The sequence below is a fragment of the Crotalus tigris genome, unplaced genomic scaffold, assembly GCF_016545835.1.
Source record: "Crotalus tigris isolate CLP2741 ecotype Arizona unplaced genomic scaffold, ASM1654583v1 scf7180000018323.1251302, whole genome shotgun sequence".
NCBI lineage: Eukaryota > Metazoa > Chordata > Lepidosauria > Squamata > Viperidae > Crotalus > Crotalus tigris.
Window position 1 is genome coordinate 1,158,720 of NW_024096943.1, and position 24,818 is coordinate 1,183,537.

At 39.7% G+C, this 24,818-nt stretch overlaps 3 protein-coding genes across 8 annotated transcripts; 2 read left to right on the top strand and 1 right to left on the bottom strand.

Moving 5' to 3' along the window:
• The first annotated feature begins 2,462 nt into the window (after nt 1-2,462).
• On the top strand, nt 2,463-3,490 carry LOC120311160 (1-phosphatidylinositol phosphodiesterase-like). The gene has a single exon (XM_039350345.1). The coding sequence runs from the start codon at nt 2,463-2,465 to the stop codon at nt 3,318-3,320; it is 858 nt and encodes a 285-aa protein (XP_039206279.1). The 3' UTR covers nt 3,321-3,490.
• Nucleotides 3,491-5,656: 2,166 nt separating this feature from the next.
• LOC120311189 (olfactory receptor 10K2-like) lies at nt 5,657-16,590 on the top strand. 2 transcript variants are annotated; one of them, XM_039350395.1, is made up of 2 exons: nt 5,657-5,783; nt 14,795-16,590. In XM_039350395.1, the coding sequence occupies exon 2, from the start codon at nt 15,032-15,034 to the stop codon at nt 15,995-15,997; it is 966 nt and encodes a 321-aa protein (XP_039206329.1). In that variant the 5' UTR covers nt 5,657-5,783; nt 14,795-15,031; the 3' UTR covers nt 15,998-16,590. The 2 variants fall into 2 exon arrangements, 1 of the variants encoding a protein (XP_039206329.1); XR_005557551.1 differs by lacking the exon at nt 14,795-16,590 and adding an exon at nt 14,366-14,424 and having other exon boundaries at nt 5,661-5,783.
• Nucleotides 16,591-16,749: 159 nt separating this feature from the next.
• On the bottom strand, nt 16,750-24,115 carry LOC120311190 (olfactory receptor 13H1-like). 5 transcript variants are annotated; one of them, XM_039350399.1, is made up of 5 exons: nt 24,053-24,083; nt 23,879-23,938; nt 23,032-23,187; nt 20,190-20,248; nt 16,750-19,244 (listed from the first exon to the last, which is right to left on the bottom strand). In XM_039350399.1, the coding sequence occupies exon 5, from the start codon at nt 19,237-19,239 to the stop codon at nt 18,304-18,306; it is 936 nt and encodes a 311-aa protein (XP_039206333.1). In that variant the 5' UTR covers nt 19,240-19,244; nt 20,190-20,248; nt 23,032-23,187; nt 23,879-23,938; nt 24,053-24,083; the 3' UTR covers nt 16,750-18,303. The 5 variants fall into 5 exon arrangements, with proteins under 5 accessions (XP_039206333.1, XP_039206330.1, XP_039206331.1 ...); XM_039350396.1 differs by lacking the exon at nt 23,032-23,187 and having other exon boundaries at nt 24,053-24,115; XM_039350397.1 differs by lacking the exon at nt 23,032-23,187 and having other exon boundaries at nt 23,883-23,938; nt 24,053-24,113.
• Nucleotides 24,116-24,818: the final 703 nt, after the last annotated feature.

Here is a 24,818-nt window from a genome sequence, read left to right on the forward strand (position 1 = left end):
GAAGTGGATTGAAGGTCCAGAAGCATAATTACTCACAAATGCACAGGTGCAGGTGTTTTCAAACTTTTTCAGGCTATGGAACCAGTTCATTAAAAAAAAGCTCTAGGGACAGACTTTTCTTGTTTTTGCCTTTATCATAGAACTTCATCAAGTTCTCAGTGAATCCTAGGTTTCTACAGGACCTAGTTTTAAATATTATATGCCAATCATATTGCCCTAATTCTCAATAAACAACTCTCAATAAATTCTTTCTCTTATTTTTTAAAAAGTGATGTTGTTTGTTCATTTAAACTCTCAATCATTACCTTATTTTTAAAAGAGAGGGAGACAGAGAGAGGGAGGGAGAGAGAGATAGACAGACAGACAGATAGACAGACAGAGACAGAGACAGTCAGACAGAGAGAGACAGAGACAGAGACATGGAGACAGAGAGACGGAGACAGAGACAGAGAGGGAGGGAGGGAGGGAGGGAGAGAGAGGGCGCAATTTGTTCTGAGACAATGTACAATTGGTGATGCTAACCATAGCTGCCTTTGCTGCCAAGATGTCAAATCAATTTTTCAAAATTTAAACCTGAAGAGAGTATATACAGTATATTACATTGAATGTTTAGAAGTGGCTCTAAAAACCTATCATCCACAAGAGCAGATAAAAAAAATGAAGATGTTGGATTTTACCATACTATCAAAATTTTCCTCCTTTTGTACATATTGTCAATATTTCATACATGTACTAAAGTCAGGGCATTAATCATGCAGTCATGACCACCATCTCAACCTTTTCAATTGCAAAGTTGCTGTTAGTACCCTTTATAATGCCTTGGTAAGACCATCAATTTTGGTCACTACAATATAAAAAAGATGTTGAGACTCTGGAAAGAGTGCAGAGATGATGAGGGGGTTGGAGGCTAAAACATATGAAGAACAGTTGTAGGAATTGGGTATGTGTAATTATGCCGCAACCAATGCTCCTAATGGTGGGTGGAATAGATACATGAGAGAGGGAGAGGGCATGGGAAAGGGAGAGGGAGAGGTAAGACTGCAGAAAATTGCATCCAGTTTTGGTCATCATATTATAAAAAAGATATTAAAACTCTTGAAAGATTGCAAAGAAGAGCAACAAAGATGATTAGAGGGCTGAAGGCTAAAACATATGAAGAACGGTTGCAGGAATTGGGTTTGCCTAGTCTAGTGAAAAGAAGGACTGGAGTGACATGATAGCAGCATTCCAATATTTGAGGGGCTGCCACAAAGAAGAGGGGGGGGGGTCAAACTATTTTCCAAAGCACCAGAAGGCAAGACAAAGAGCAATGGATGGAAACTAATGGAAGAGATAAGCAACCTGGAATTAAGGAGAAATTGCCTTACAGTGTAAACAATTATCCAGTGGAACAGCTTGCCTTCAGAATAGCAATAGCAATGCCACTTAGACTTATGTACTGCTTCACAGTGCTTTACAGCCCTCTCTAAGTGGTTTACAGAGTCAGCATATTGCCCCCAACAATCTAGGCCCTCATTTTACTGACCTTGGAAGGATGGAAGGCTGAGTCAGCCTTCAGCCAGTGAGACTTGAACTGCCGAACTGCCGGCAGCTGGCAGTCAGCAGAAGTAGACTGCAATACTGCATTCTAACCACTGCGCCACTAGAGGTTTTGGTTGCTCCATCACTGAAGGTTTTAAAGAAGAGATCGGACAGCCATTTGTCTGAAATGCTATAGGATTTCCTGCCTGAGCAGGGGATTGGACTAGAAGGTCTCCAAAGACCCTCCCAACTCTGTTATTCTGTCCTGCCACTAGGAACTACAGGGATCCTATCCAGTAAATGACCATGATATTTATACAATCATAAATCATACCACATTTAGTTTACAACAACAACAACAATAAAGTTAGACCTTGGAGGTCATCTGGTCCAACCCCCTGCTCAGGCAGGAAATCCTATACCATTTCAGACAAATGGCTGTCCAGCCTCTTCTTAAAAACTTCTAGTGTTGGACCATTCACCGCTTCTGGAGGCAGGTTGTTCCACTGGTTAATTGTTCTAACTATCAGGAATGCTATATTTTTTGTACTCTTTTAATTGTTTTTATGTTTTATGTCAGAGTCACTTGTGGAGATGGGCATCTATAGAAATCAATAAAATAAAATAAATAAATAATGTTGATTCCAAAATTGGAATCTGGAATCTGGAGGACATCAGATTGGGAACACTGTAACCTCTTGAGCCCATGGGCTGGTATACTAATCAGGTATGTATATCTGAAGATGTGTAGTGAGAGAAATGGGAATTCTCTGATTAAACAGTCAGCTGCCCTCAGGTATGCTGGGAGATGCTGATCACTTGCCAATAGAAGTGCATTCAGTTGGAAATCTTTCTTAATCTAACTTAGCTGACATTACAGCAGGATGTTCTCTGCTCTGCAGAAGATCATGATATATTTGTTTCCTTTCCAGATGGACACTATGGAATATGGAAAGAGGCAGCAAACAGAGGCATTTGACAATACGTTCTGGCCTGCTTCTTATCTCTCTGACTGGATGTCTGGCTTACCTGACCACCTTTCTCTTTCCAAAATCTCCATCCCTGGCACCCATGACTCCATGAGCGTGCTTGGAGGCCCAAAGATCTGTTGTCAGACTTGGCCACTTGAGGCTCAGCTAGCTGCTGGGGTGCGTTTCTTGGATATCCGTTGTAAGCTGGAAAATGGCCGTTTCCTTATATACCATGTCAACACTTTCCAGGAGGCAGACTTTTCTGATGTCCTGGAAGGCACCTTGAGCTTCCTCAACCAACACCCAGGGGAAACGGTACATATGAGAGTTAAAGAAGAACTCCCATTTATTCCCAATGTAGATTACGCTTCTCGCTTCCAACGTTATTTAGCTGAAGAAGGCCGGAATAAAGTTTGGATGAAGGAGGCCATTCCCACTTTAAGGCAGGCTCGGGGGAAGATTATTATTTTGGAGGAACTTGAGAAAGAGGTGCTAGGTGTTCCATATGAAGAATTGAGTGTTAGTGATGTGTGGCATGTTTTCTGCCCTGAGTGCAAATGGGAGCAAGTGAAGGAGCATCTTGACTTGGCAACCACTGGTGACCCAAATGTCCTGCACCTTACCTTTTGTTCTGGTAATGGCCTCTTCACAAATCCCGAGAAACTAGCCAGAGACATCAACCCACGTTGTCATCAATATCTCAAGTCTCAGGCTGGACCAGCTCTGTGTTGGGGTGTGGTAATCCTGGATTTTCCTGGCACAGGATTGATTCAAACCATTGTGGAAAGTAACTTTGGAACACAGCATTATGATGATGTAACCATTTGACATTTGTGATGAAACGGTGAAGAGGAGGATTCTAGAATAATGCGCATATACTAGCTTCAGAAGCTTGGTAACAGTATATTTTTTTCAAACAAACAGCAAGAATCAAACTTGTTGGAAGCCACATCCTGCAATGGAAGATGTGGCTTCTTTGTCCTGATCTGAAAGCTCACGAATTATCCTGTTTCATCCTGAGTTATGAATTTGGAAGCAGCCTCAAGAGTGACTTTGGCCACTGCTGGCATTGCAACGTAACCACAGTAGCTTCCCTAATAGATGGGCCATCCATCAAAACCTGAAATAAAGGAGAGTCCATCGCTTTCAACACATTCTATTCCATTTCCAAATACCGCAGATCATTAGGAAGGATTTGTTTTCTTGTAATGTAATTCTCCGAAACAAAACAAAGAATGCATTTGCTCCATTATCAATAATAAGAGCTTCAGCTATTACATTATTTGCTTTTCAATAATGCCTTTTTCAAGTTATACACACCCAACTCTCAATATTTCCTAAAAGAATTTGATTTTCTAATCTTTTTCCAGTTTCCGTCTTTTTCCTTTCAGCAATTTTAACTGTTTTTCCAATGTAAGGAAAACACCAGACCAAAACATTTATTGAATTATTCACTTGCTCTTCATTCTAGTCCCCCTCCCCCCTTTTGGGCATACATTGCTTGCCTTAAAAGAGAATATACTGGGAGCCAATGCAACTCATAAAGTAGAGGTGTTACATAGGTACAGAGGACAGTTCCACATTGAGCACATTATAGTAGTCCAAACCAGAAGTGAGTAAGATGTGAGTGACTATAACTAGTCACTCGTTGGGTCAATAAACCTGCACAATTAATGCATTTGGTTATGTAAAGGATTTCTTGGCCACAGCTGCCATCTGCTCTTCAAGAATGTTTGGCAGGAATGAGTAATGATGCATATAATAGAGCCATTTTGATCTGGTGTTTAAGGCACCAGGCTAGAAAGTGGGAGATTGTGAGTTCAAGTCCCACCTTAGCCATGCAAGCCAAGTGGGTGACTTTGAGCCTGTCACTCTCTTTCTGCCCAGCCCACCTCATAGGGTTTTTGCAGGCAAATAGGAAGAATGTGTGTTGGATATGTTTGCTTCTTGAATTATTTGTAAACATAATAAAAAGGCAGGATATAAATAAACAAATAGATAAATATTGCTCAACATTCTACTTGCTGGCCCTGGTTTTTGGCCTGAAGATGGGCACACTACTTTTGTTTATATCTTTCAAAAGCTAATATAGTCAGAGTCAGGATCTTCAGTTTTGAACTACTTTGTTTCAGAAACCACTGCAACCCAGTCCTAGATTTACTGATCAAATGCCTTAGCCGAACCAAAATGATTTTGGGAAGATTGGCAGGAGAAAAAAAAAATTGATTTGATTGTGGGGAAAAGTCAGAGATTGTTCTTGAGCATGGTTGAATTTCCCATCACTAAAAGGTATGAAGAAAGGGCCTTGAATATCCTTGGAGAATAATTTTAAGATAACTTTAGATTCTTGCTTTTTATATATACCTTTAATTTTTATTTGTTTTCTTTAATTTTTTATTTATATCTAATTTATATCTTCTAGCTTTTTATATTTTTAGGCTCTTGATGTATCTTTGTGCTTTTTATTGACTGTATCTCACTCTCTCTATGCTGGTCTATAACAGTGATAAAAATTTGAATTGAAGAAGTGCAGTGGAATGGCCGAAAGAAAGAATGGTGTTGAAAGAAAGAGTGTGTAAGGAAAGAAAGAAAACCCAAAATCCATCATATTTTTTCAGCCAAAATGCACTGAGCTATCAGGTCTCAACCATGGACTTCCTCTATTCAGGTTTATTAAAATTCCCTTTCAATTTCTGATGAAAGTTGGAGATAATAACCATTTTCACTTTTAGCACCTTCTTTTCTGCCTTTGTTGTTTAAAGTATCTTGTATAAGAGGCTTTAAGAAAAGTGTCCTTCTCAGAAGAACCAAAACCAGAAACTAGAGAGGCTACATTTGACTCCCATTCTTTGAAGAGAAAAACATTTAAAAAAAAAAATACAAATCTTCACAATTCTATCATTTATGTTAATAGGGAGAAACTAGTCCAGGATCAGTTAATGAACATTGTGGCTTTGTGAGATTTGAAGGTATTATGCACACTTCTTCCCACTCTTTACTTCCTTTTTTTGGGGGGGGGGAGATAAATCAGCCTCACTCATTCTTATCCAGCTACATGATGAAGCCCTCTGGGACTTCTGGAAAATTAGCACTTGGAGATCATCTCTACCTGGACCACAGTCCCTTAAATAGATGTCACATATTTATAACTTTGCAGGAAATATCAGCATGTTCTTCTGTTTAGAGATGTGGTGGCGCACTTAAAATGCTGTATTGCAGGTTGACTCTGCCCACAGCCAGGACTTCGATCCTGACTGGCTCAAGGTTGACTCAGTCTTCCATCCTTCCAAGGTGGGTAAAATGAGGACCCAGATTGTTGGGGGCAATATGCTGACTCTGTAAACTGCTCAGAGAGGGCTGTAAAGCATTATAGAGTGGTATATAAATCTAACTGCTATTCCTATTCCTATTTATGAAAGATCTGAGTTTAGAATGAGGAATACCTTCCTCCTATATCATCTCCAGGTTTACAACTTCTACCATAGTTAGTTTGGGCATGAGAAATGAACTCTATAGCTGCTAAAGTTTGATCAGTGGAATGTTGAATGTTATTGAAGACAAAAACTCAGGTCCCTGTGACCGATTCAGATTGGTTCCTGCAAAACTAATACAAAACTACTATAACTACTATGTTCTGCAGGTTTTCCAACAGACTATATTTTAGATCCCTATTCACCCTTTAGGGAATATTTCCCCTACTCTCTGTGTAAGAAATTGGTGGGCTGGAAGCACCAGATACTATTTTAGATCCAGCAATTTTATTTCTCTCTGTGTGTGTGCATGTGTGTCTATGGACAAAGCCATGTTTGTGTGTGAATGTATTTCCAACCATTTCTGATTCTTATTTCTTTTAATCATGGCAACAGTGCTTTTCTACATTTCCCTTCCAAAATGTATCATGTAAACATTTAACTGAATTTTAATAAGGATATTTTTATGGATTTGGGGAATGTTGATATGCAGAGTAACGTATGAATAGAGGGAACAAAGCAAGCAGCATGAATTTTGAGATAGTTGGAGATGACACTGAAAACACACATAGGAACTGGCAGCTCTGCTTAGAATCTGAAGGCAGAATACATGTATATGTTCATTTACACAAATAACAGAATAACAGAATAACAGAGTTGGAAGGGACTTTGAAGGTCTTCTAGTCCAACCCCATGCTCAAGCAGGACACCCTATATCATTCCAGACAAGTGGCTGTCCAGTCTCTTCTTAAAAGCCTCCAATGATGGAGCACCCAAAACTTCTGAAGGCAAATCATTCCACTGGTTAATTGTCCTCACTGTTAGGACATTTCTCCTTTGTCTTAGGTTGCTTTTCTCCCTGATTGTTTCTTGTCTTGCCTCTCGTGCTTTGGGAAATAGGTTGACTCCTCTTCTTTGTGGCAGCCCCTCAAATATTGGAACACTGCTATCATGTCACACCTAATCCTTTTTTTTCGCTGGACCAGGCAAATCCAATTCCTGCAATCATTCTTTATATGTTTTAGCCTCCAGCCCTCTCATAATCTTTGTTGCTCTTTTCTGCATTCTTTCCAGAATCTGTACATCTTTTTTATAATATGGTGACCAAAATTGAATGCAGTTTTCTTCTCCCTCTCTCTCCCTCTTCCTCTCCCTCTCCCCTCTCTTATCTGTCTGTCTATTCCACCCACCATTAGGAGATTGGCTGCATCATAATGATATATCTATCTTATACTTTTCAACATAGTCCATAATTCCCGGACCTTCAGTTTACAAACAAGCTCTTATATGGGGTTATGTTCATAAAAGCCTAATTGTTCTTTCTATGTGGAGGACGCAATTTGAAGAGGAGGCTCTTAAGACACTCGGGCTTAGTTCACTCCATCTCCTCCCCCACTGTTTTTCCTAGCAGAAGCATTTCCGTTCTGACTGCTGCAATTAACACCCACCTAGAACTGGTCTGGGAGAATAGAGCTTCAAAAGTGTCTTCGCAAGAATCTTTGTCACAGTAGAAGTGGTCATTGGACTTTTGGCCCAGAAAGTTACAAGGAATGTGCTAAGCATCTCTTTGAAAGCTGAACCTCCTTGAGAGATGTTTGGAATTCTGGAGAAAAGGATGTTTGAAAAATGAAAAGTAATTATAGGTAGTCCTTAACGTACAAACAGTTCGTTTAGTGACCGCTCAAACTTACAACAGCACTGAAAAAAGTGGCTTATGACCATTTTTCACGGTTACAATCTTTGTAGCATCCCCATGATCAGGTGATCAAAACTCAGACGCTTGGCAACTGGTTCATACTTATGACCATTGCTATGTCCCAAGGTCATGTGATCCCCTTTTGCAACCTTATGACAAGCAAAGTCAATGGGGAAGCCAGATTCACTTAACCGGGTTACTAACTTATCAATGCAGTGATACACTTAACAACTGTGGCAAGAAAGGTAATAAAATGGGGCAAAACTCACTTAACAAATCTCTCACTTGACAATAGAAATTTTGGACTCAATTGTGGTCGTAAGCCGAGGACTACCTGTACCCTAAACCTTTCTTCCTGAGATACTGGAAACATACACCAATCATTTCAGTAGATTGCCATGTCCTTTAGAAGTGTTTCTTACATTATTCTCCATTAGGATCCTATGAACGCTTATAAAAGAGATGGATTGGATTATATCTGTCAGCATTAAAAGGTATGGCACCAATAGACTGAGTAAGCAAAACTTCAAAAATCTTAAAGTGAGAGAAGAAAGAAGGAAAGGGGAAACTAAAAAATACATGGCAGAGAATCACATTATCTATGTTAGGCTATGAGTTTAAACTAGGATTGAGAATATCTGTTGAGAAAACACCTCTTAAATCAGCATCAATTTGAAAACATCAAGAAAAATAACTGTTTAACACTGCCCCCCAAAATCTTTTCAAATAATTATAATCAGTATAATTCCTTCATCCTTGCTTTCTGCCTTTACTAATAACCAGCTTGTTGCTCTTTTATGTCCATTGTCCTTCTTATATAGACTGATGAATGTATTGAAAATATTTATTAATTGCAGAATGTAGAATGGAGTGAGAACAAAAGCATGGAGACTGGATTTATTTTTCTAGAATTCAACATTAATGAAACTTTGCAGATTATGATTTTTTAATTTTTTTATTCTCATGTTCCTCATCACACTGTCAGAACACACGACTATTTTGATCATATATATAATTGATCCCGCTTTTTACACACCCATATATTTCTTCCTGTGCAACCTCTCTTTTATTGAAATCTGCCATACTCTGGTCATTGTGCCCCTAAGGCTGGTCAACCTCTTGGTCAAGAATAGTGCAAGAATAGTCATGACAGCATGCGCTACACAAATGAATTTCTTCATTGCTTTGGGGGATGTGGAATTGTGTGTCCATATGCAATCCACTGTGCTGTATACCCCCGTCATGAACAGAAATGTGTTTGTACAGTTTTGGGTCTTTTCAGTCTTCCATTTTCTGGCTCACATAACATTAATCACTTCTTCTGGGATATCCCACCAGTGCTTCTTTTTTGGTGTGTGTAGCCATACAAATACCAACAAAGTGGCTGATTTTGTTGTCTGGCTGACAAAGTTGCTCATTCAATTCCTGTTTATCCTGGTTTCCTACATTTTTATTGGCAATTCTACCTTTAAGATCAAGTGTTTTGAAGGCTGGAAAATGCCTTCTCTATCTGTGTTGCTCACCTGGTTGTGGTCATCCTCCATTGTGGTTGTACCATTTTCATCTATATCTGTCTGAAGGCCAACTACTCCCTAGAACACAGCAAAGTGATCTCTTTGATCTATAACAATTTCATACCTGCATTGTACTTTATAATTTACAGTTTCTGAAACAAGTAAGTCGAGGGAGCACTTAGGGAAACAGGGGAAAGGAAATTAATTTTAATGGAAAGACAGTAATTATACAGCTAGTGTTTCAAGGAGGAACTGAGGAAGATGTAGACAAGAAACAAATGGCTTTATATTTCTAATACTGGCCTTTTACAGTAGGTTACCTGAACAAAAGAATTCTGAAAATTCCAGTGGGATGATTAGACTCAAAAGAACTAATATGCCATATGTATTTATTCTCTGCAAATTCAGTGCAGGTAATCCTTAGGTTATGACCATAATTGAGCCAAAATATGGTCATAAGTCATTGCGATCATTAAGTGGGTCACCACATGACTCGATCAAATTTTACAACATTTTTTGCTGTACTAGTTAAACGAGTCCCATGTTTGTTGAGTGAATCCATTTTACCCAATGGCTATTTATAACCAGGAATTAAGGAGAAACAGTGAGGACAATTAACCAGTGGAACGGCTTGCCTTCAGAAGTTGTGGGTGCTTCATCATTGGAAGTCTTTAAGAAGAGACTGGACAGTCACTTGTCTGGACTGGTATAGGGTCTCTTGCTTGAACAGGGGGTTGGACTAGAAGACTTCAAAAGTCCCTCTCAGCTCTATTCTGATTGATTGATATTTTTGCTGCAAACTAGAAGTAAACACCAGAAACGGATAAAAAATTGTCAAAAATTGCAGTCGTGTGACTGCAGGGCACTGCAGGTCACTGCAAACAGCTGTAAAGGTGATCATGGGATCACATGACCAGGAGTAATTGCGACTCTTGTAACTTTGAAATCAGGTTGTAGGTAGTTTTTGTGAGGCAGGGACATAACTTTGGTTGCTAAGCAACCACTCGTAAGTCAAGGACTACCAGTATTAAAAAAGAGTCTACTGCCAATCCTACTGTTTTCTGCACTAGAGTGAGTAACATGGTACCCTCCAGATTCTTTGATCTATAACTACCACATTATACTGCTGGCTGGGAGAGAGTTTTTAGAGGACACTATGACTCCTCAGCTTTTGCACTGGGCTTTTCTTATAAACCCCAAATTTGCTCTCAAATCTTGGATCTAAATTTGGAGGCTCGACCTCAATTACATTTGTACATCCCAATGGTTCAACTTTTAGGCAACAGTCTGAAATCAATATAATCTTTCCCACTTGTGTATCTTTCAGTAACTGCATATGACTTCACCTGAAAGACTTTGACAAACTCCAAACATTTTGTTCATTGCGAGGTAACCATATCAATTGGGAATATAATTTTTCTTGAAATGTCTATTAAAGCATTTCATACACCATACAGTGCTATGGTGATCCTGGAAAAAGGTTGAATATTATACCTACCATAGGATAGGATTTCATGCCACACGTAACTTGTATGGAAGTCCTACAATGTTCACCCAGTTTAAGATGTGAGTCACAATTAGATGTCTTGTTTTACATAGATAGGGCATCAAGTTTAAACCTGCTTAAAAGCAGCATATTGAAATATCTGGATATGTTTTTCTGGTATGAAGAACATTTGTATATTCATGGATGATGATTGCAGCAGTCAACAACTTTAGGAAGACTATGAATGCTCTGTTCAATGGTGTGTACTTATCAGATCAAAACAATTAGCAAACAAACAAATCAAATTATTTATTTTAAAGAAAGGTAGAATCCCTAAGTATGTTTACGCAAAATACTTCCCACTGGATTCAGTGGTTTTTATTTCAGAGTGATCATGGATTGGAATCTGTGCCCAAATTTCCAATCAGCTAAACTTTTAATCTCTTGTAAGATTTTTAAAGACTGCTTAGACTTGCCTTCATCCTTTGCAAGTGATCATGGAATACAGATATTTGCCGATGTGGTAATGAGCCCAATGCTTTCGAAAAGAAGGATGCGCAAATATTCAAGCTATAGACTGAGTGGTGTGGTATCTCTCTGTCTGTCCAGTCATCCTTCCATCAATCCATCGATCCATCATCTATTGTTTCCTTGCTATAATCACAGAAAGATCTATATATACTATAGTATTAATAGTGGAAGTTTGTTAGGTGCTACTGTTACAGGGAGAGATATGCACAAAAGTAGAAAAACTGAAAGCATGATGGGGAAGGGGGAGATTTTATGTAAGTACTGTAAATTAAAAGGAACCTAAGTGCTAAAAGCAGCTAAACATCTACTACCTTCAGGGCTAGTAACTCCGAATCCGATCGGACACTTCTAAGAGCCTATATTAGGACTTATTTAGTGGTGATACGAGCGGCAAAATGTTTGCATTTTTCCGCACTTATTGCGTCTGCAGAATCTTGCCCCGCCGCCCTGTTTAGGGTGACCCGTTCCCTACTTAATGTTCGGGAAGCTGGGGAGCCCTTACAGGGTAGAGCGGAGTAATTTGTGCAATTCTTATCAGAGAAAATCGCTCGGATTCGGACAGACCTAGACTCCGATTGGGCAGGGCCTTTCGAGATGACTGGGGCAGGTCTTAGCTCAGTTTTATGGGATGAATTTGAGTCTGTGACCGCTGAGGATGTTGACAGAGCGGTGGGAGCAATGAGCGCCTCCACTTGTTTATTGGACCCGTGTCCTTCCTGGTTGGTCTCGGCTGCCAAGGAGGTGACACGAAGCTGGCTCCAGGTGTTGATCAACGCTTCGTTGAGGGAGGGGTCTTTTCCACAATCCCTGAAGGAGGCGGTTGTGAGGCCCCTGCTCAAGAAGCCTACCCTGGACCCGACTGATTTAAATAACTTCCGTCCAGTCTCCAATCTCCCCTTTGTGGGGAAGGTTGTAGAGAGAGTGGTGGCGCTCCAGCTCCGACGGTCTCTGGATGAAACAGATTATCTAGACCCTTTTCAGTCTGGCTTCAGGCCCGGCTTCAGCACAGAAACCGCTTTGGTCGCGCTGATGGATGATCTCTGGTGGGCCCGAGACAGAGGTTATTCCTCTGTCTTGGTGCTACTTGACCTCTCAGCGGCCTTCGATACCATCAATCATGGTATCCTTTTGCGACGACTCAAAGGGGTGGGAGTGGGAGGCACCGTTTTATGGTGGTTCTCCTCCTACCTCTCTGGCCGGTCGCAATCGGTATTGGTGGGAGGGCAGAGGTCAACCCCGAGGCCCCTTGAATGCGGCGTGCCACAGGGGTCGGTCCTCTCTCCCCTCCTATTTAACATTTATATGAAGCCGCTGGGTGAGATCATCAGACAGCACGGGGTGAGGTTTCATCAGTATGCTGATGATACCCAGTTATATATCTCCTCCCCGAGCTCTCTCAGTGAAGCGGCCGATGTGATGGGCCGTTGCCTCGAAGCCGTGAGGGTCTGGATGGGGGTTAACAGACTCAGGCTCAATCCTGACAAGACCGAGTGGCTTTGGATGTTGCCTCCCAAGGATCATGTCGACTGTCCAGTGTTGACTCTTGCGGGGGAAAATATACCCCCTTCAGAGCGGGTTCGCAACTTGGGTGTCCTCCTTGATCCACAGCTGAATTTGGAACATCAATTGACGGCTGTGGCTGGGAGGACCTTTGCACAAGTTCGCCTGTTGCACCAGTTGCGACCCTACCTGGACCGGGAGGCTCTCCTTACAGTCACTCACGCCCTTGTCACCTCACGTTTGGACTACTGCAACGCGCTCTACATGGGGCTACCCTTGAAAAGTATTCGGAGACTACAGTTGGTCCAGAATGCAGCTGCACGAGTGATAGTGGGTGCTCCTCGATACACCCACGTTACACCTATACTCCGTGAGCTGCACTGGTTGCCTATTGGTCTCCGGGTCCAATTCAAGGTGTTGGTCATTACCTTTAAAGCCCTATATGGCTCAGGGCCAGGCTATTTGCGAGATCGCCTACTACCTCATAGTTCCCTACGTCTGGTTAGATCCCACAGGCTGGGCCTCCTTCGGACCCCGTCGACCAAGCAGTGCCATTTGGCGGGGCTGCGGAGGAGGGCCTTCTCGGTGATGGCGCCCACGCTTTGGAATCAGCTCCCCCCGGAGATTAGGACCGCGCCCACCCTGTTGGTCTTCCGTAAGCTACTTAAGACCTAGCTTTTCCGGCAGCCCTGGGGTTTATAAAACCTTACCCCTGGATGATTGTTTTTGTATTGTCGTTTGTTATGTTTTATGTGTTTTTTATTGTTAGCCGCCCTGAGTCCTTCGGGAGTGGGGCGGCTTATAAATTTTAAAAATAAAATAAATGAAGGTTTGTTCTCCAAGTTTGTGGGTTGGAGCTTGGAGAATGAACCTTCACCCTCATCCTATACCCGAGCTACAGATTTTCGCCACTATTGCAAATCTATTACCTTCTTCCACGGTGGCCAACCCTCTGACCCCCTTTAACTAAGAAGTTTCCAGACCGGCTGTGATACCATTGGCTCCATGAAAGAAGAATCTGTCTGGGTAAAAGTAGTTTTTGTTGCGGAATGTTTAGATTTAATTTTTGAGACTAGGAATATCCTTCTCTTTCTTTAGATGGGATAGTAACTGACAATTTAGGCAGCTGATTATTATGCTTATTTGCATTCGTTTCCATGCAGTTCATACAATGATGATCTTCCTTCGGTCCCTTCAAGTCTATCTGCCCCGGACAAGTTCCTGCATTTTCTTGGCAAGATTTTAAAAGTGGTTTGCCATTGCCTACTCCCTACAGCTGAGGGAGAGTGATCACCCAGGATCACCCAGCTGGCTTCATGCCCAAGATAGGAGTAGAACTCACAGTCCCCTAATTCTAAATGGATTCCTTACCTCCTACACCAAACTGCTTCTCTAATGATAACTTAGACATCCTTACTTTGTCCAGATATCTATTTCTAAGCCCACATAATTGCCCATCTTGGGGAATGAAAGGAATGGATCCTACAACTGATTGTTAGCCACTCTGTACACCTCAGTTCCTTCTGCCATAAAAGGAATGCAGATCGAGATTTCTGAGGACCTTTCAATGAATGGGGACATATCTGTGAAGTTTTTTTGTTTTTTTATTTGTTTTTTTTTTTTTTTTGGTGCTGCCTGTAATTCTATACTGGAAGATATGTTGGTTATTTTTCTAGGAGAGAAGCAACTAAAGAAAACTTTCCTGACAGTTAAAACAACTAATCAGAGGAACAACTTGCCTCCAGAAGTTGTGGATGCTCCAACACTGGAAGTTTTAAAGAAGAGATTGGGCAACATTTTTTGAAATGTTATAGGGTTTCCTGCCTGAGCAGGGGGTTGGACTAGAAGACCTCCAAAGTCCCTTCCAACTGTTATTCTGTTATACATATAGATCTGTTTATTTAAAAAAAAACAATCAAAACAATTTTACATGCTTAAAAAGCCCTATAGATAGTATGTAAAGACAATTGAAAAGGTAAGTGACTAACAGGTTTTAAATCCCTCTGATGCTGAGGAACAAATATAAACGTTCCTGGTAGCAGACATATTTATATAATTTTTGTTTTTGTTAATAACAATCATATATTCTTCTTATAACCCGCTAGGTGGCAATATTAAGTCAAACATGGCTGATCACCCAAAACTAAGCCTTTGGGCTAAGAGAAGACTAGGAGAAAAACACTGCAGAGCACAGTAGATAGGGAACTGGGAAAGAATTCCCAGTGGGAAAGAATTCACATTTATATTGCTGCTAAGAAAACATGCCCATTAGTAGAAACTGAGTGCAATGTGAAGGAGAATTTGCATCCTAAGAATATCAGCTTTCAGCTACAAGATGTAGGATGGAGATGCACAGACAGAATAACAGCACGGAGGATAATTTTATAATCCTTGGATTCAATACCAGTAGAACTTTACAATTTGCACTTTTCGCTTTGTTCCTTCTAATGCACCTCCTCACCCTCTCAGGAAACCTGGCCATTGTGGTCCTAACTTTAGTTGATCCTGCCCTCCACATCCCCATGTATTTCTTCCTGTGCAACCTGTCTTTCATTGAGGTCTGTTACACTCTGGTCATTGTGCCTCAAATGCTTGCCAACTTCTTGGACAAGAGCAGAAGTGTGTCCTTGACTGCCTGTGCAGCACAGATGTACTTCTTCATTGCTTTTGGGGGCTCTGAATGTTTTCTATTGGCTTTGATGGCCTATGATAGATACACAGCCATATGCAACCCATTGTGCTACACTCTCATCATGAACAAGAATTTCTGCAAAAAAATTTTGGCGATAGCCTGCATCAGTGGATTCACAATCTCACTGGGACTCACTACTTTGATTTTCAGTCTTCCCTTTTGCAGTTCACATAACATTAACCACTTCTTCTGTGACATCCCACCATTGCTGTTCCTGGCATGCAACGACACACATGACAAAGAAGTGGCTGTGTTCCTTGTCTGCACAATGATTTTACTCGTTCCATTCTTGCTCATTCTGATTTCCTATGTCTTTATTGCCCATTCCATCCTCATGATCAAGTGTGCTGAAGGCCGGAAAAAGGCCTTCTCCACCTGTGCCGCTCACTTGATTGTGGTCATCCTCCACTACGGCTGTGCTATCTTTATCTACATCCGTCCTAAGGCCAGCTACTCCCTGAATGAAGACAAACTGGTATCTTTGATCTACACCAATGTGACACCTATGATGTACCCCATGATTTATAGCCTCCGTAATAAGGAAGTCAAAGGTGCATTGAAGAGACTATGGGAAAAGACATTTATTTCCATGGAAAACAAACAGATGAAACATTGATATGCCAGTTGCCAGGAGAAAATGATCTGACTATTTTTTCTTTAACCAAGAAGAAATGTTAAATCAATAACTGTTGCTTGGGGTTTTTTTTTAATATTCCAATGTAGTAGATTTTATTCTTGAGTCAATCTGAAACTTCCTGATTTTATCCATGCTTTGATCCCAGAGAATCTACTTGCATCCTGATTGTCAAGATTTGTAGCTTCTTTCTTGGTATCTGTCTTTCTGAGTATATTTGAGAGAAATTACTTTACTTGTAATTGAATAATAAACATTCTAAGGATCCATTTGTGCTAAATACTCAAATAGTAGTCTATTGTGTGGAAGCAACTAAGGTTGGAAGAGTAACTTAAAATTTTTTTGAAAAATGGAGCTTAATTAGTAACTTGCAGTAAATTGATTTCAGATATTGCAGCCTTGCACATCATTTAGGTGTGAGAATTTCTAAATCAGATGCTTCACAACCAATTTCTGAATAGTAGCATTTTAAAAATCTAGATTGTATAGAACAGTGGTTCTCAACCTTTTTAATGCCGCGACCCCCAACTGGTTGTAAGTCGAGGACTACTCAACCGGTCGTAAGTCAAGGACTACTCAACTGGTGCAGCACCGTTTGCAGAATGGGACTTTTGGCGGGCTCAGCAGGGCAGAGACAGCCTGGACAAGTCCTATTGGCTTTTGAAAGCCAATAGAATTAGACTCTATTTAAGAGAGTCTATTCTATTGGCTTTCAAAAGCCAATAGAATAAAAGGGAGTAGCACAGCTAATAAAAAGGGGGAAAAAAGTGGCGGATTGCGTTGTTTGGCGACCCCCGTGAAATGGTTGTTCGACCCCAAATGGGGTTCCGACCCACAGGTTGAGAACCACTGGTATAGAATAAAACTTTAGGAAATGACTATGAGACCATCAAAATTGTATTGGTCTAAGACTGTAATAAAATGACTGACTGAATCTTCAGGATTTTTTGTTTGTCTGAATATTTATCTCAGACTTTCCCCAACATTAACAACCTTCCATTTTGTGTTAGGACTACATTTCCCCAAATCCTCAGCCAATATAACCATTAGCCAGGCTGGTTGCTGAGAATTCTAATTCCAGCATGTATGGAAGACATCATACTGAGAATGTTGAATATTTAGAAGTGGCTCTAAAAATCTACCTTCCACAAGAGCAGATTAAAAAAAAATGAAGATGTTGCATTTCACCATAGTATCAAAACTTTCCTCCTTTTGTATGTATTGTCAATATTTCATACATGTACTAAAGTCAGGGCGTTAATTATGCAGTCATGACCACCATCTCAACCTTTTAAACTGCAAAATGTTCACCTTTGCTGTTAGTACTCTTTATAACACCTTAGTAAGACCACCCTTGTCATACTACATCCAGTTTTGGTCACCACAATATGAAAAAGATGTTGAGACTCTGGAAAAAGTGCAGAGATGATTAGGGGGTTGGAGGCTAAAACATATAAAGAATAGTTGCAGGAATTGGGAATGTCTAATTATGCCGCAGTCAATGCTCCTAATGGTGGGTGGAATAAATACACGAGAGAGGGAGAGGGCATGAGAAAGGGAGAGCGAAAGGTAAGACTGCAGAAAACTGCATCCAATTTTGGTCACCATATTATAAAAAAAGATATTGAAGCTCTTGAAAGATTGCAAAGAAGCGCAACAAAGATGATTAGAGGGCTGGAGGCTAAGAACAGTTGCAGGAATTGAGTTTGACTAGTCTAGTGAAAAGAAGGACTGTGTACTATCATTTTAGTTTGAATTAAATATTTTTTAATTTTACATTTAATGTAGTAATACCTAAAATGAGCATTTTTGTAAGGACATAAAATGTTAAATTAATCGTTGTAAAAATGCAAATCTTTGCATCAAAAAAGGTGGAGCTTCACATCAGTGGTGGGTGACACCATTAGTCAATGTGGGCTTGTACCACCATATATCTCTGAAGTAACACAGATATAGAGTATGCTGTTTACCAAGTAATTATTCCACTATACTGAAAAAATAGGTGAACCTGGTAGAAAGAACATTTTGGGGAGGCCATATTCTTGCAATGTCAAGAGTTCTGAGAAGTTTTGATGACCATACAGCTCAAAAGTGACTCTCAAGGGTTGATCTTCAGAATGCTGCTACCACAACTTTCTTCAGCCTTAGCCAGGAAAGAGAAGTCTAGGTGACACATGACAATACTTGGAGAATGACACTTCACAAGGTCCTCTCTTATAGAATGACAAAACCATATATATAAAAAAGACTTGCTTGTGGAAGATCTATCAACCTGGTTCCTGGGTGGTTTAGTCCTCTACTTTCTTCCCAGCCAGTCTGCAGAAGGCTCCCTTCACATCCCTGTTCCTCAGGCTGTAAATGATGGGGTTTAACATGGGGATCACAACTCCATAAAAGACTGCCACCACTTTTTCCCTATCAGAGAACGTCTTGGCTTGAGGCCTCAAATACATGGCCAAGATGGTGCCATAATATATGCTCACTACTGTGAGATGAGATCCACAGGTGGACAAGGCTTTCCTCCGACCTTGGGCCGAATGGATACACAAAATAGTGAATCCAATACGGCCATAGGTCACCAGGATAAAGAAGAAGGGGAATGCAAGGGTAATGGCACTGGTTATTATCATGTTAATTCCACTGGCACGGGTATCAGAGCAAGCCATTTTCAACACTGCCTGCAGTTCACACTTGAAATGATTCACCACATTTGGCCCACACAAAGTTGCCTGCATGCTGAAAAAGGGGACAATAGTAATAATGAAGGTGCTGGCCCACAGGCTCACAGCCAGCTGGATGCATACATTGCGACTCATGATCTGGTTGTAGCGCAGAGGGTAGCATATTGCCACAAAACGGTCATAAGCCATCACAGCTAACAAAACAGATTCAGTGATAGCTAATAAGCCACTTATGCTCATCTGAGCAAAACATCTACCCCATGGGATAGTAGGTCTGTCCATGAAGCAGTGGACCAGCATCTGTGGGACAGAAGTGGTGATATAGCTGATGTCAATAAAGGAGAGGTTGCTGAGGAAAAAATACATGGGTGTGTGGAGGTGAGAATCTATGATAATCAGCACCAATATGAGGCCATTGCTGGCTACAGCAATGAGATAGATAACCAAGAAGAGGACAAACAATCCAGCACGAACTTTGAAGTTTTTAGAGAGTCCAACAAGCACAAATTCGGTCACTGTGGTTGCATTTCCCCATTTTTCCATGTTTCCTGTAAGAGTGAAACAAATTTAAAGGTAAAGGTACTGTATGTTTTCCTGGAATTCTTTATAAATATTCCACACAAACATGAGGGTTAAGAATGGGAGAATTGCTTTTAAGAGAGGAAACTAGCTTTTGGAGGAAATGATTCAGGGATATATAGATACGTCAAGTACAGAATTCTTTTATATAATTCCTCTGTTCCACTGTAAGTCTTCATGTGAGCCATAGAGACCACAGCCCTCTAGATTTCCTATTCCCATACAGATATCTGCTTTTAGTTGATCCATTCTATCTAAGATTATAGAGCATCCTGGTAAGTTTTATTTGCATTATTTACTAGATGACAAAAATGATTAGCTGAAATATCACAAAGGATTTTTATTTAAGGAAATCATTTTTGTCCTCTAGCAAATTTGCACACAATGCAACAATCACAAAAGATTGTCACATTGTGTGCAAATTCCTTTCCAGATGCTGAAAAAATTTCAGTGAATGGGGTTTTTTGGGGGGGTACTTATTTTTTTAGGACATTGTCTGTGACCATAGTAGCCTTATTCCTTCTTTCATAGGTGTTTGAAAGATCAGGCAAAGATGATTCCCATACATTTGTATTACTATTGATACAATAGTGGTCAACTGTATAGATAACCCCACAAATATATGGGTGTTGCATCAATTGTTCTAATGGCTCCAGTGCCTAAGAGTGTGAATCACAGGGAATCACAGTATAACTGTAACATAACTGTAACAAACTGTTAAATAAAATAATTAGCACCAAGTCACACTAATGGTTCTACTGGCCATTCACAAGTGAATTTGCACACAATATACCAAAATTTGCTGCTTTTAAAAAGATAAAATTCATTTATCATATAACAATGAAATTAAAAGTTATCAGAATGTCCTGAATAAAGAAATAAAAAAGGCTAACAAATAACCCTATAAAACTGACCTTAGAAAAGAATGTGAAGAGCCATGCCCATTCTTCAAAAGGTATTTCCCGGTATTCAGCTGTGGAGATCACATTAAAATAAGCTAGAGTTAAAATTCTCCTGCATTTAATGACTGAAATTTGATATAAATATGAAGCTGATTTGTGAACTAAAATTGATTTCTAAACTATAATGTTTGATCTTCTATGTTTAAAATCTGTTGCTTTTATGCTGATTTAGCTTGATATAGTTCTAATAGTAAAATAGCATCTCTGAAAAAACCAGAGATGGATTGCCTTTTACTAGGAGATTTGATATTACCTGCCAGCATTAGCTGGCTGCTGGACCATCCAATAGGGTTGTGGAGAAGTTTTAACCAGCAAGTAAAAATATTTACCCAAAGATTAGATTCAAGTTTACTGAGTTTTGCTTTCCACCAAAGTACCACATTTACATGCAACAGGTAACCTAGAAAATGTTTCTCAACAACTGACTTTGGACATTCTCTGGGGTGGTTCTGTGGTTCTGGTTGAGCCCCCAAAACCCACTTTAGCTGCAAATAACTTAATTGTAGCAGATATAAAAACTTGGCTGAGTAATGTTGATCTCTGTTCATTTTGAGACATGGTACATAATTCAGGTGAGCATTTCAGCTTTCAGAAACTTGAAAAACTAGTCTACTTAAAGATTCTGATCATCGCAATGGTGTGTCCACCTAACTTCCAGATCTGCTGTTTCAGGCGTTTGGAGAAAGTAAGGATTTTGGTCTTGACAAAATATTCCTCCATATTTCAGTAGTTGATGAGAGACAGCAAGTTTCTTTTAAGACCAATAAACATAAAGATTAAAATTACTATAGTGCATCATCAGCATAGACTAATATATTGATATGCTTATGAGGTAGTTCAGGAAGATGGGAGACAGAATTACCTAAGAGCACTAGTGAATTTATACAATAAATTAAATATAATGGTGCCTTCCCTTTTAATCTGTTGTTCAGTGTTGATACTACAGTTTAGATCTAGATATTGCATAAAAAGCTATTCTAAAATCAAGAAAGGCTACACAAAGGGATGAACCACATACCTGTATATATGTTTCTACTCAATATTGTAACAGCACAGCATGTTTAGCATTGATCGACCTACCCTCCAGCATGTTCATCCCTCAAAGTGACCTCAAATTCAAGCCAGTCAAGAAATTTGGCTCATAAAATTATTTTGCTAATTTAACTTAATCAGCTAACTGGATGGAAGTCAGCAGGATTGTCTTGACTGCTTTTCTTGTATAGTCATAGCCAGGTCTCAGTTCTTAGAAAACTTAGCAGGGTGATTTATCACTGTTAAAAGTGAAGCCAACATTGGAGCCAATCAAGCCAAATTATGTTTTATTTGTACACTCATTTCACTTTTATATTTACGTAAACTCTCAGTTTGGTGGAACATTGCAAATTGGTAATTAGTAATAGTAGTAAAGTTGGAAGGGACCTTGGAGGTCATCTAGTCCAACCCCCTGCTCGGGCAGGAAACCCTACACCATTTCGGACAAATGGCTGTCCAGTCTCTTCTTAAAAACTTCCAGTGTTGGAGCATTTACTGCTTCTGGAGGCAAGCTGTTCCACTGCTCACTGTCAGGAAGTGTTCTAGGTTGCTTCTCTCCTTGATTAGTTTCCACAGGTGCTTTGGAAAATAGCTTAATTCCCTCTTCTTTATGGCAGCCCCTGAGATATTGGAATACTGCTATCATGTCCCCCCTTGTCCTTCTCTTCGTCATTTGGACTCTATTTCTTTCTGCATGGCAATAGCAGAGATGAACCCAAAGTGGATAAGCTGATGTTCTAGAATGGTACTTGACCCCTACATTTCAGTATGATCCCCAGATCCCTTTAAATTTGGTCTCCAATGCTAAATTCTCCAACAGGAAAATAAATATAATTATTTAATACATAGACAGTAATCATATTAACTATTAAATTAAGACCATTTAAATGCACTGAAATATAATTTTGTCTTAGCATCAGTAAGAATAGTCCCATCGTTTCTGCTTGCCCTGCTAGATCGATCAGCAACAGGATGCTCTGTGTCTCTTCCATCAAACAATGGGTCCATCTTGTTGGACCCAGCACTTGTGCCTTCTCTGTGTCAATGCATATCCTGTGGAAGAAGCCTCTCTCTAGAAACTCAAATGGCCCCAACCCTGTCAGATGTTGCAAAGCATTGAGGATCTGACTATTCTCGCAGGTGTTTGGCCAGAATGTTAGTCAAGCTCTTACTAGCTAATGCTGTTTTTTATAAGTTGAGATTATGTTTTGACTTGCGTGTTGTGGCTTGGATTGTTAAATTGTGTTAAATTGTTGTGCTAACTTTGTATGCCATGAAGAGTGGGCAGCCATATAAATAATATAAACTAACTAATTTTTGTGTTCTAGTCATCTTTAAGGTGTGGACTGTAGTCTCCAGCATTCCTTCCAACCTTCACATACCTCCATCCTGAAATGTTGTACGTACCTGACTTCCAGCTCTCAAAGTTTCTATATTTCTAAGGGAACAAATGTGATTTGTCCAAAAAATCCAAAGCCAAAGAACTAGCCCAGTGTTTCCATTGGTAGCTGAGGTATCACTGAAAACATGTGCTGCTCCTTCAACAGGACCATAATTTGTGATCTGAGATCAGCAGAAGGAAAATGGCAAGTTACAGTTTGAGTCTATCAAATAATTTCCCTTGAATCCTGATACCTAAATCCAACTAACCTATATGTCATCCTCTTTACATACTATCCAGTTGCATAAGGACGGTTTCTGAAAATTAATGATAAAATTCCTAAAACACTTCCCTAAAACAACAAATATTAATTGGTGTCACCTGGGAAAGGATAATTTCACTGTAGTAAGTCAGTGCTTGCTTAGATGAAAGTTGCAGTGTTGTTCCTCAAATGTTTATATTGTCTCTGGAGATATTCAGATTCATGATGTCATATCTGAAGATGTGAGCTGCCTTTGGGGGTTGGATAGTCACCCCCTGAGATTATTTACCAAAGAGAGCACGGAACAAATATTACAAGCAAATGCATCATTTGTGTACCAACCAAGTTACAAAAGATACTTTAAGAGTTTGTAAGTTTGTTTGAAGTACAAGGTGTGCTGGGGATGATGAGACTTCAAGTCAAGTCTAGTTCCTTTGTTGCAAAATTGGCTTGAATATAGTTGTATTAAAAGAAAGCACTGTTTTGCCTCTGTGTTAGAACTATGACTGAGAAATTATAGCCCTAAGGAAATGTGAAATCAGTATTGAAAGGAAAGTCAGATTTCAAGCAACTGTTGAGGAAACTTTAATCAGATCGCCATTGTTTAGAAAACACATTCCTATTAATTTTAAATTGCTGCTTGGTTTTGCATAAAACAGAATCCGATGTTAATCAGTAAAAGGCAAATTCATTCAAATGAATTAATTCATTCATTTGTCTCTTTGTTGGCATTTAAGCCCTATCGTAAGCCCTTCAGTCCTCCAAGAACTCAAGCCAAACTACATAATGCTACTCCAAGTTTTAGCCTCACAAGAGTTTTGTGTGTTATATCATAAATGCTACTAATAGCATGATATTTTTTAAAAAAGGATTAATGTGAATATGAATACTGAAGCACCATTCATATTAACAATATAAACAGCATAACATTAAAAATAGAAGAAAAAAAAATCAGGAATTTTTTACCTACTAAAGTAATTCAAGGGCATGTGACCAGATTACTCAAATGTCTTCTTCCTTGGCCCTCTGTTCAAAAAAAGACCATGTTAGATTTTTCAACATGCAAGATATATGAGTAATCAGCTGCTCCAAATAAGTTCTCTTTTACAATTGGTAATAATCAATATTTTGGATACTTACTGTTAAATCCTTCGTTCGCATGCGAATGATGAAGACACATGGTAACTGTTAACTACTCTTTATTCTCCTTCTCCAACAACCAAGCAAAAGACAAAGGGCACGCAGGCTTTTTTATATGGCCAGAAACCGGACAGTGTCAACCAATAGGAACAGAGCGTTTTTGCGCCTTGCGCATGCGCACAAGGCTGGCGCTGCTCTGTCTGGTCCTGGGCAGCTTTTGGAATGCCTGGGACCAATGCAACATCCCGAGCCTGCTTTTGCAGGCTCAGGACACAACATTTACCATGTATTCACCTCTCCAAAGGAAATTTACCTTAACCAGATTTTCTTGGATATTCTCTGACATGCCAACTTTATACAGAACTATATATTCTGTTGTGTTTACACATTGTGAGGCGAAAAAAGAGAAGTGCACACTTTGGAAAAGAAGGTATTAAAGGGCACTGTTTCAGGAACTACAAAAAGTAATGTTCAAGTTTGTACTCATTTCATCTACCCTCTTCAACTTATTTAAATTTTATTGATTTAGAATTTTCAATGACCTTTAACAAATATAAATTTCAAAATAACAAAATCTTCAGATCCAAAAAGTCTGGGCTAAAGGCAATAACAATTTCCAAAAGTCTTTGAGTGTGATTCATGATGAAAGAAGGACATGAGCTAAGTGTTTCTGGAATAGGTTGAAACCAAAAGCACTGTTGGCTCTGAAGAATTTTAGAAATCAATAGATTTAGAACATAGAACATCAGAAAGGACCCTGGAGGCT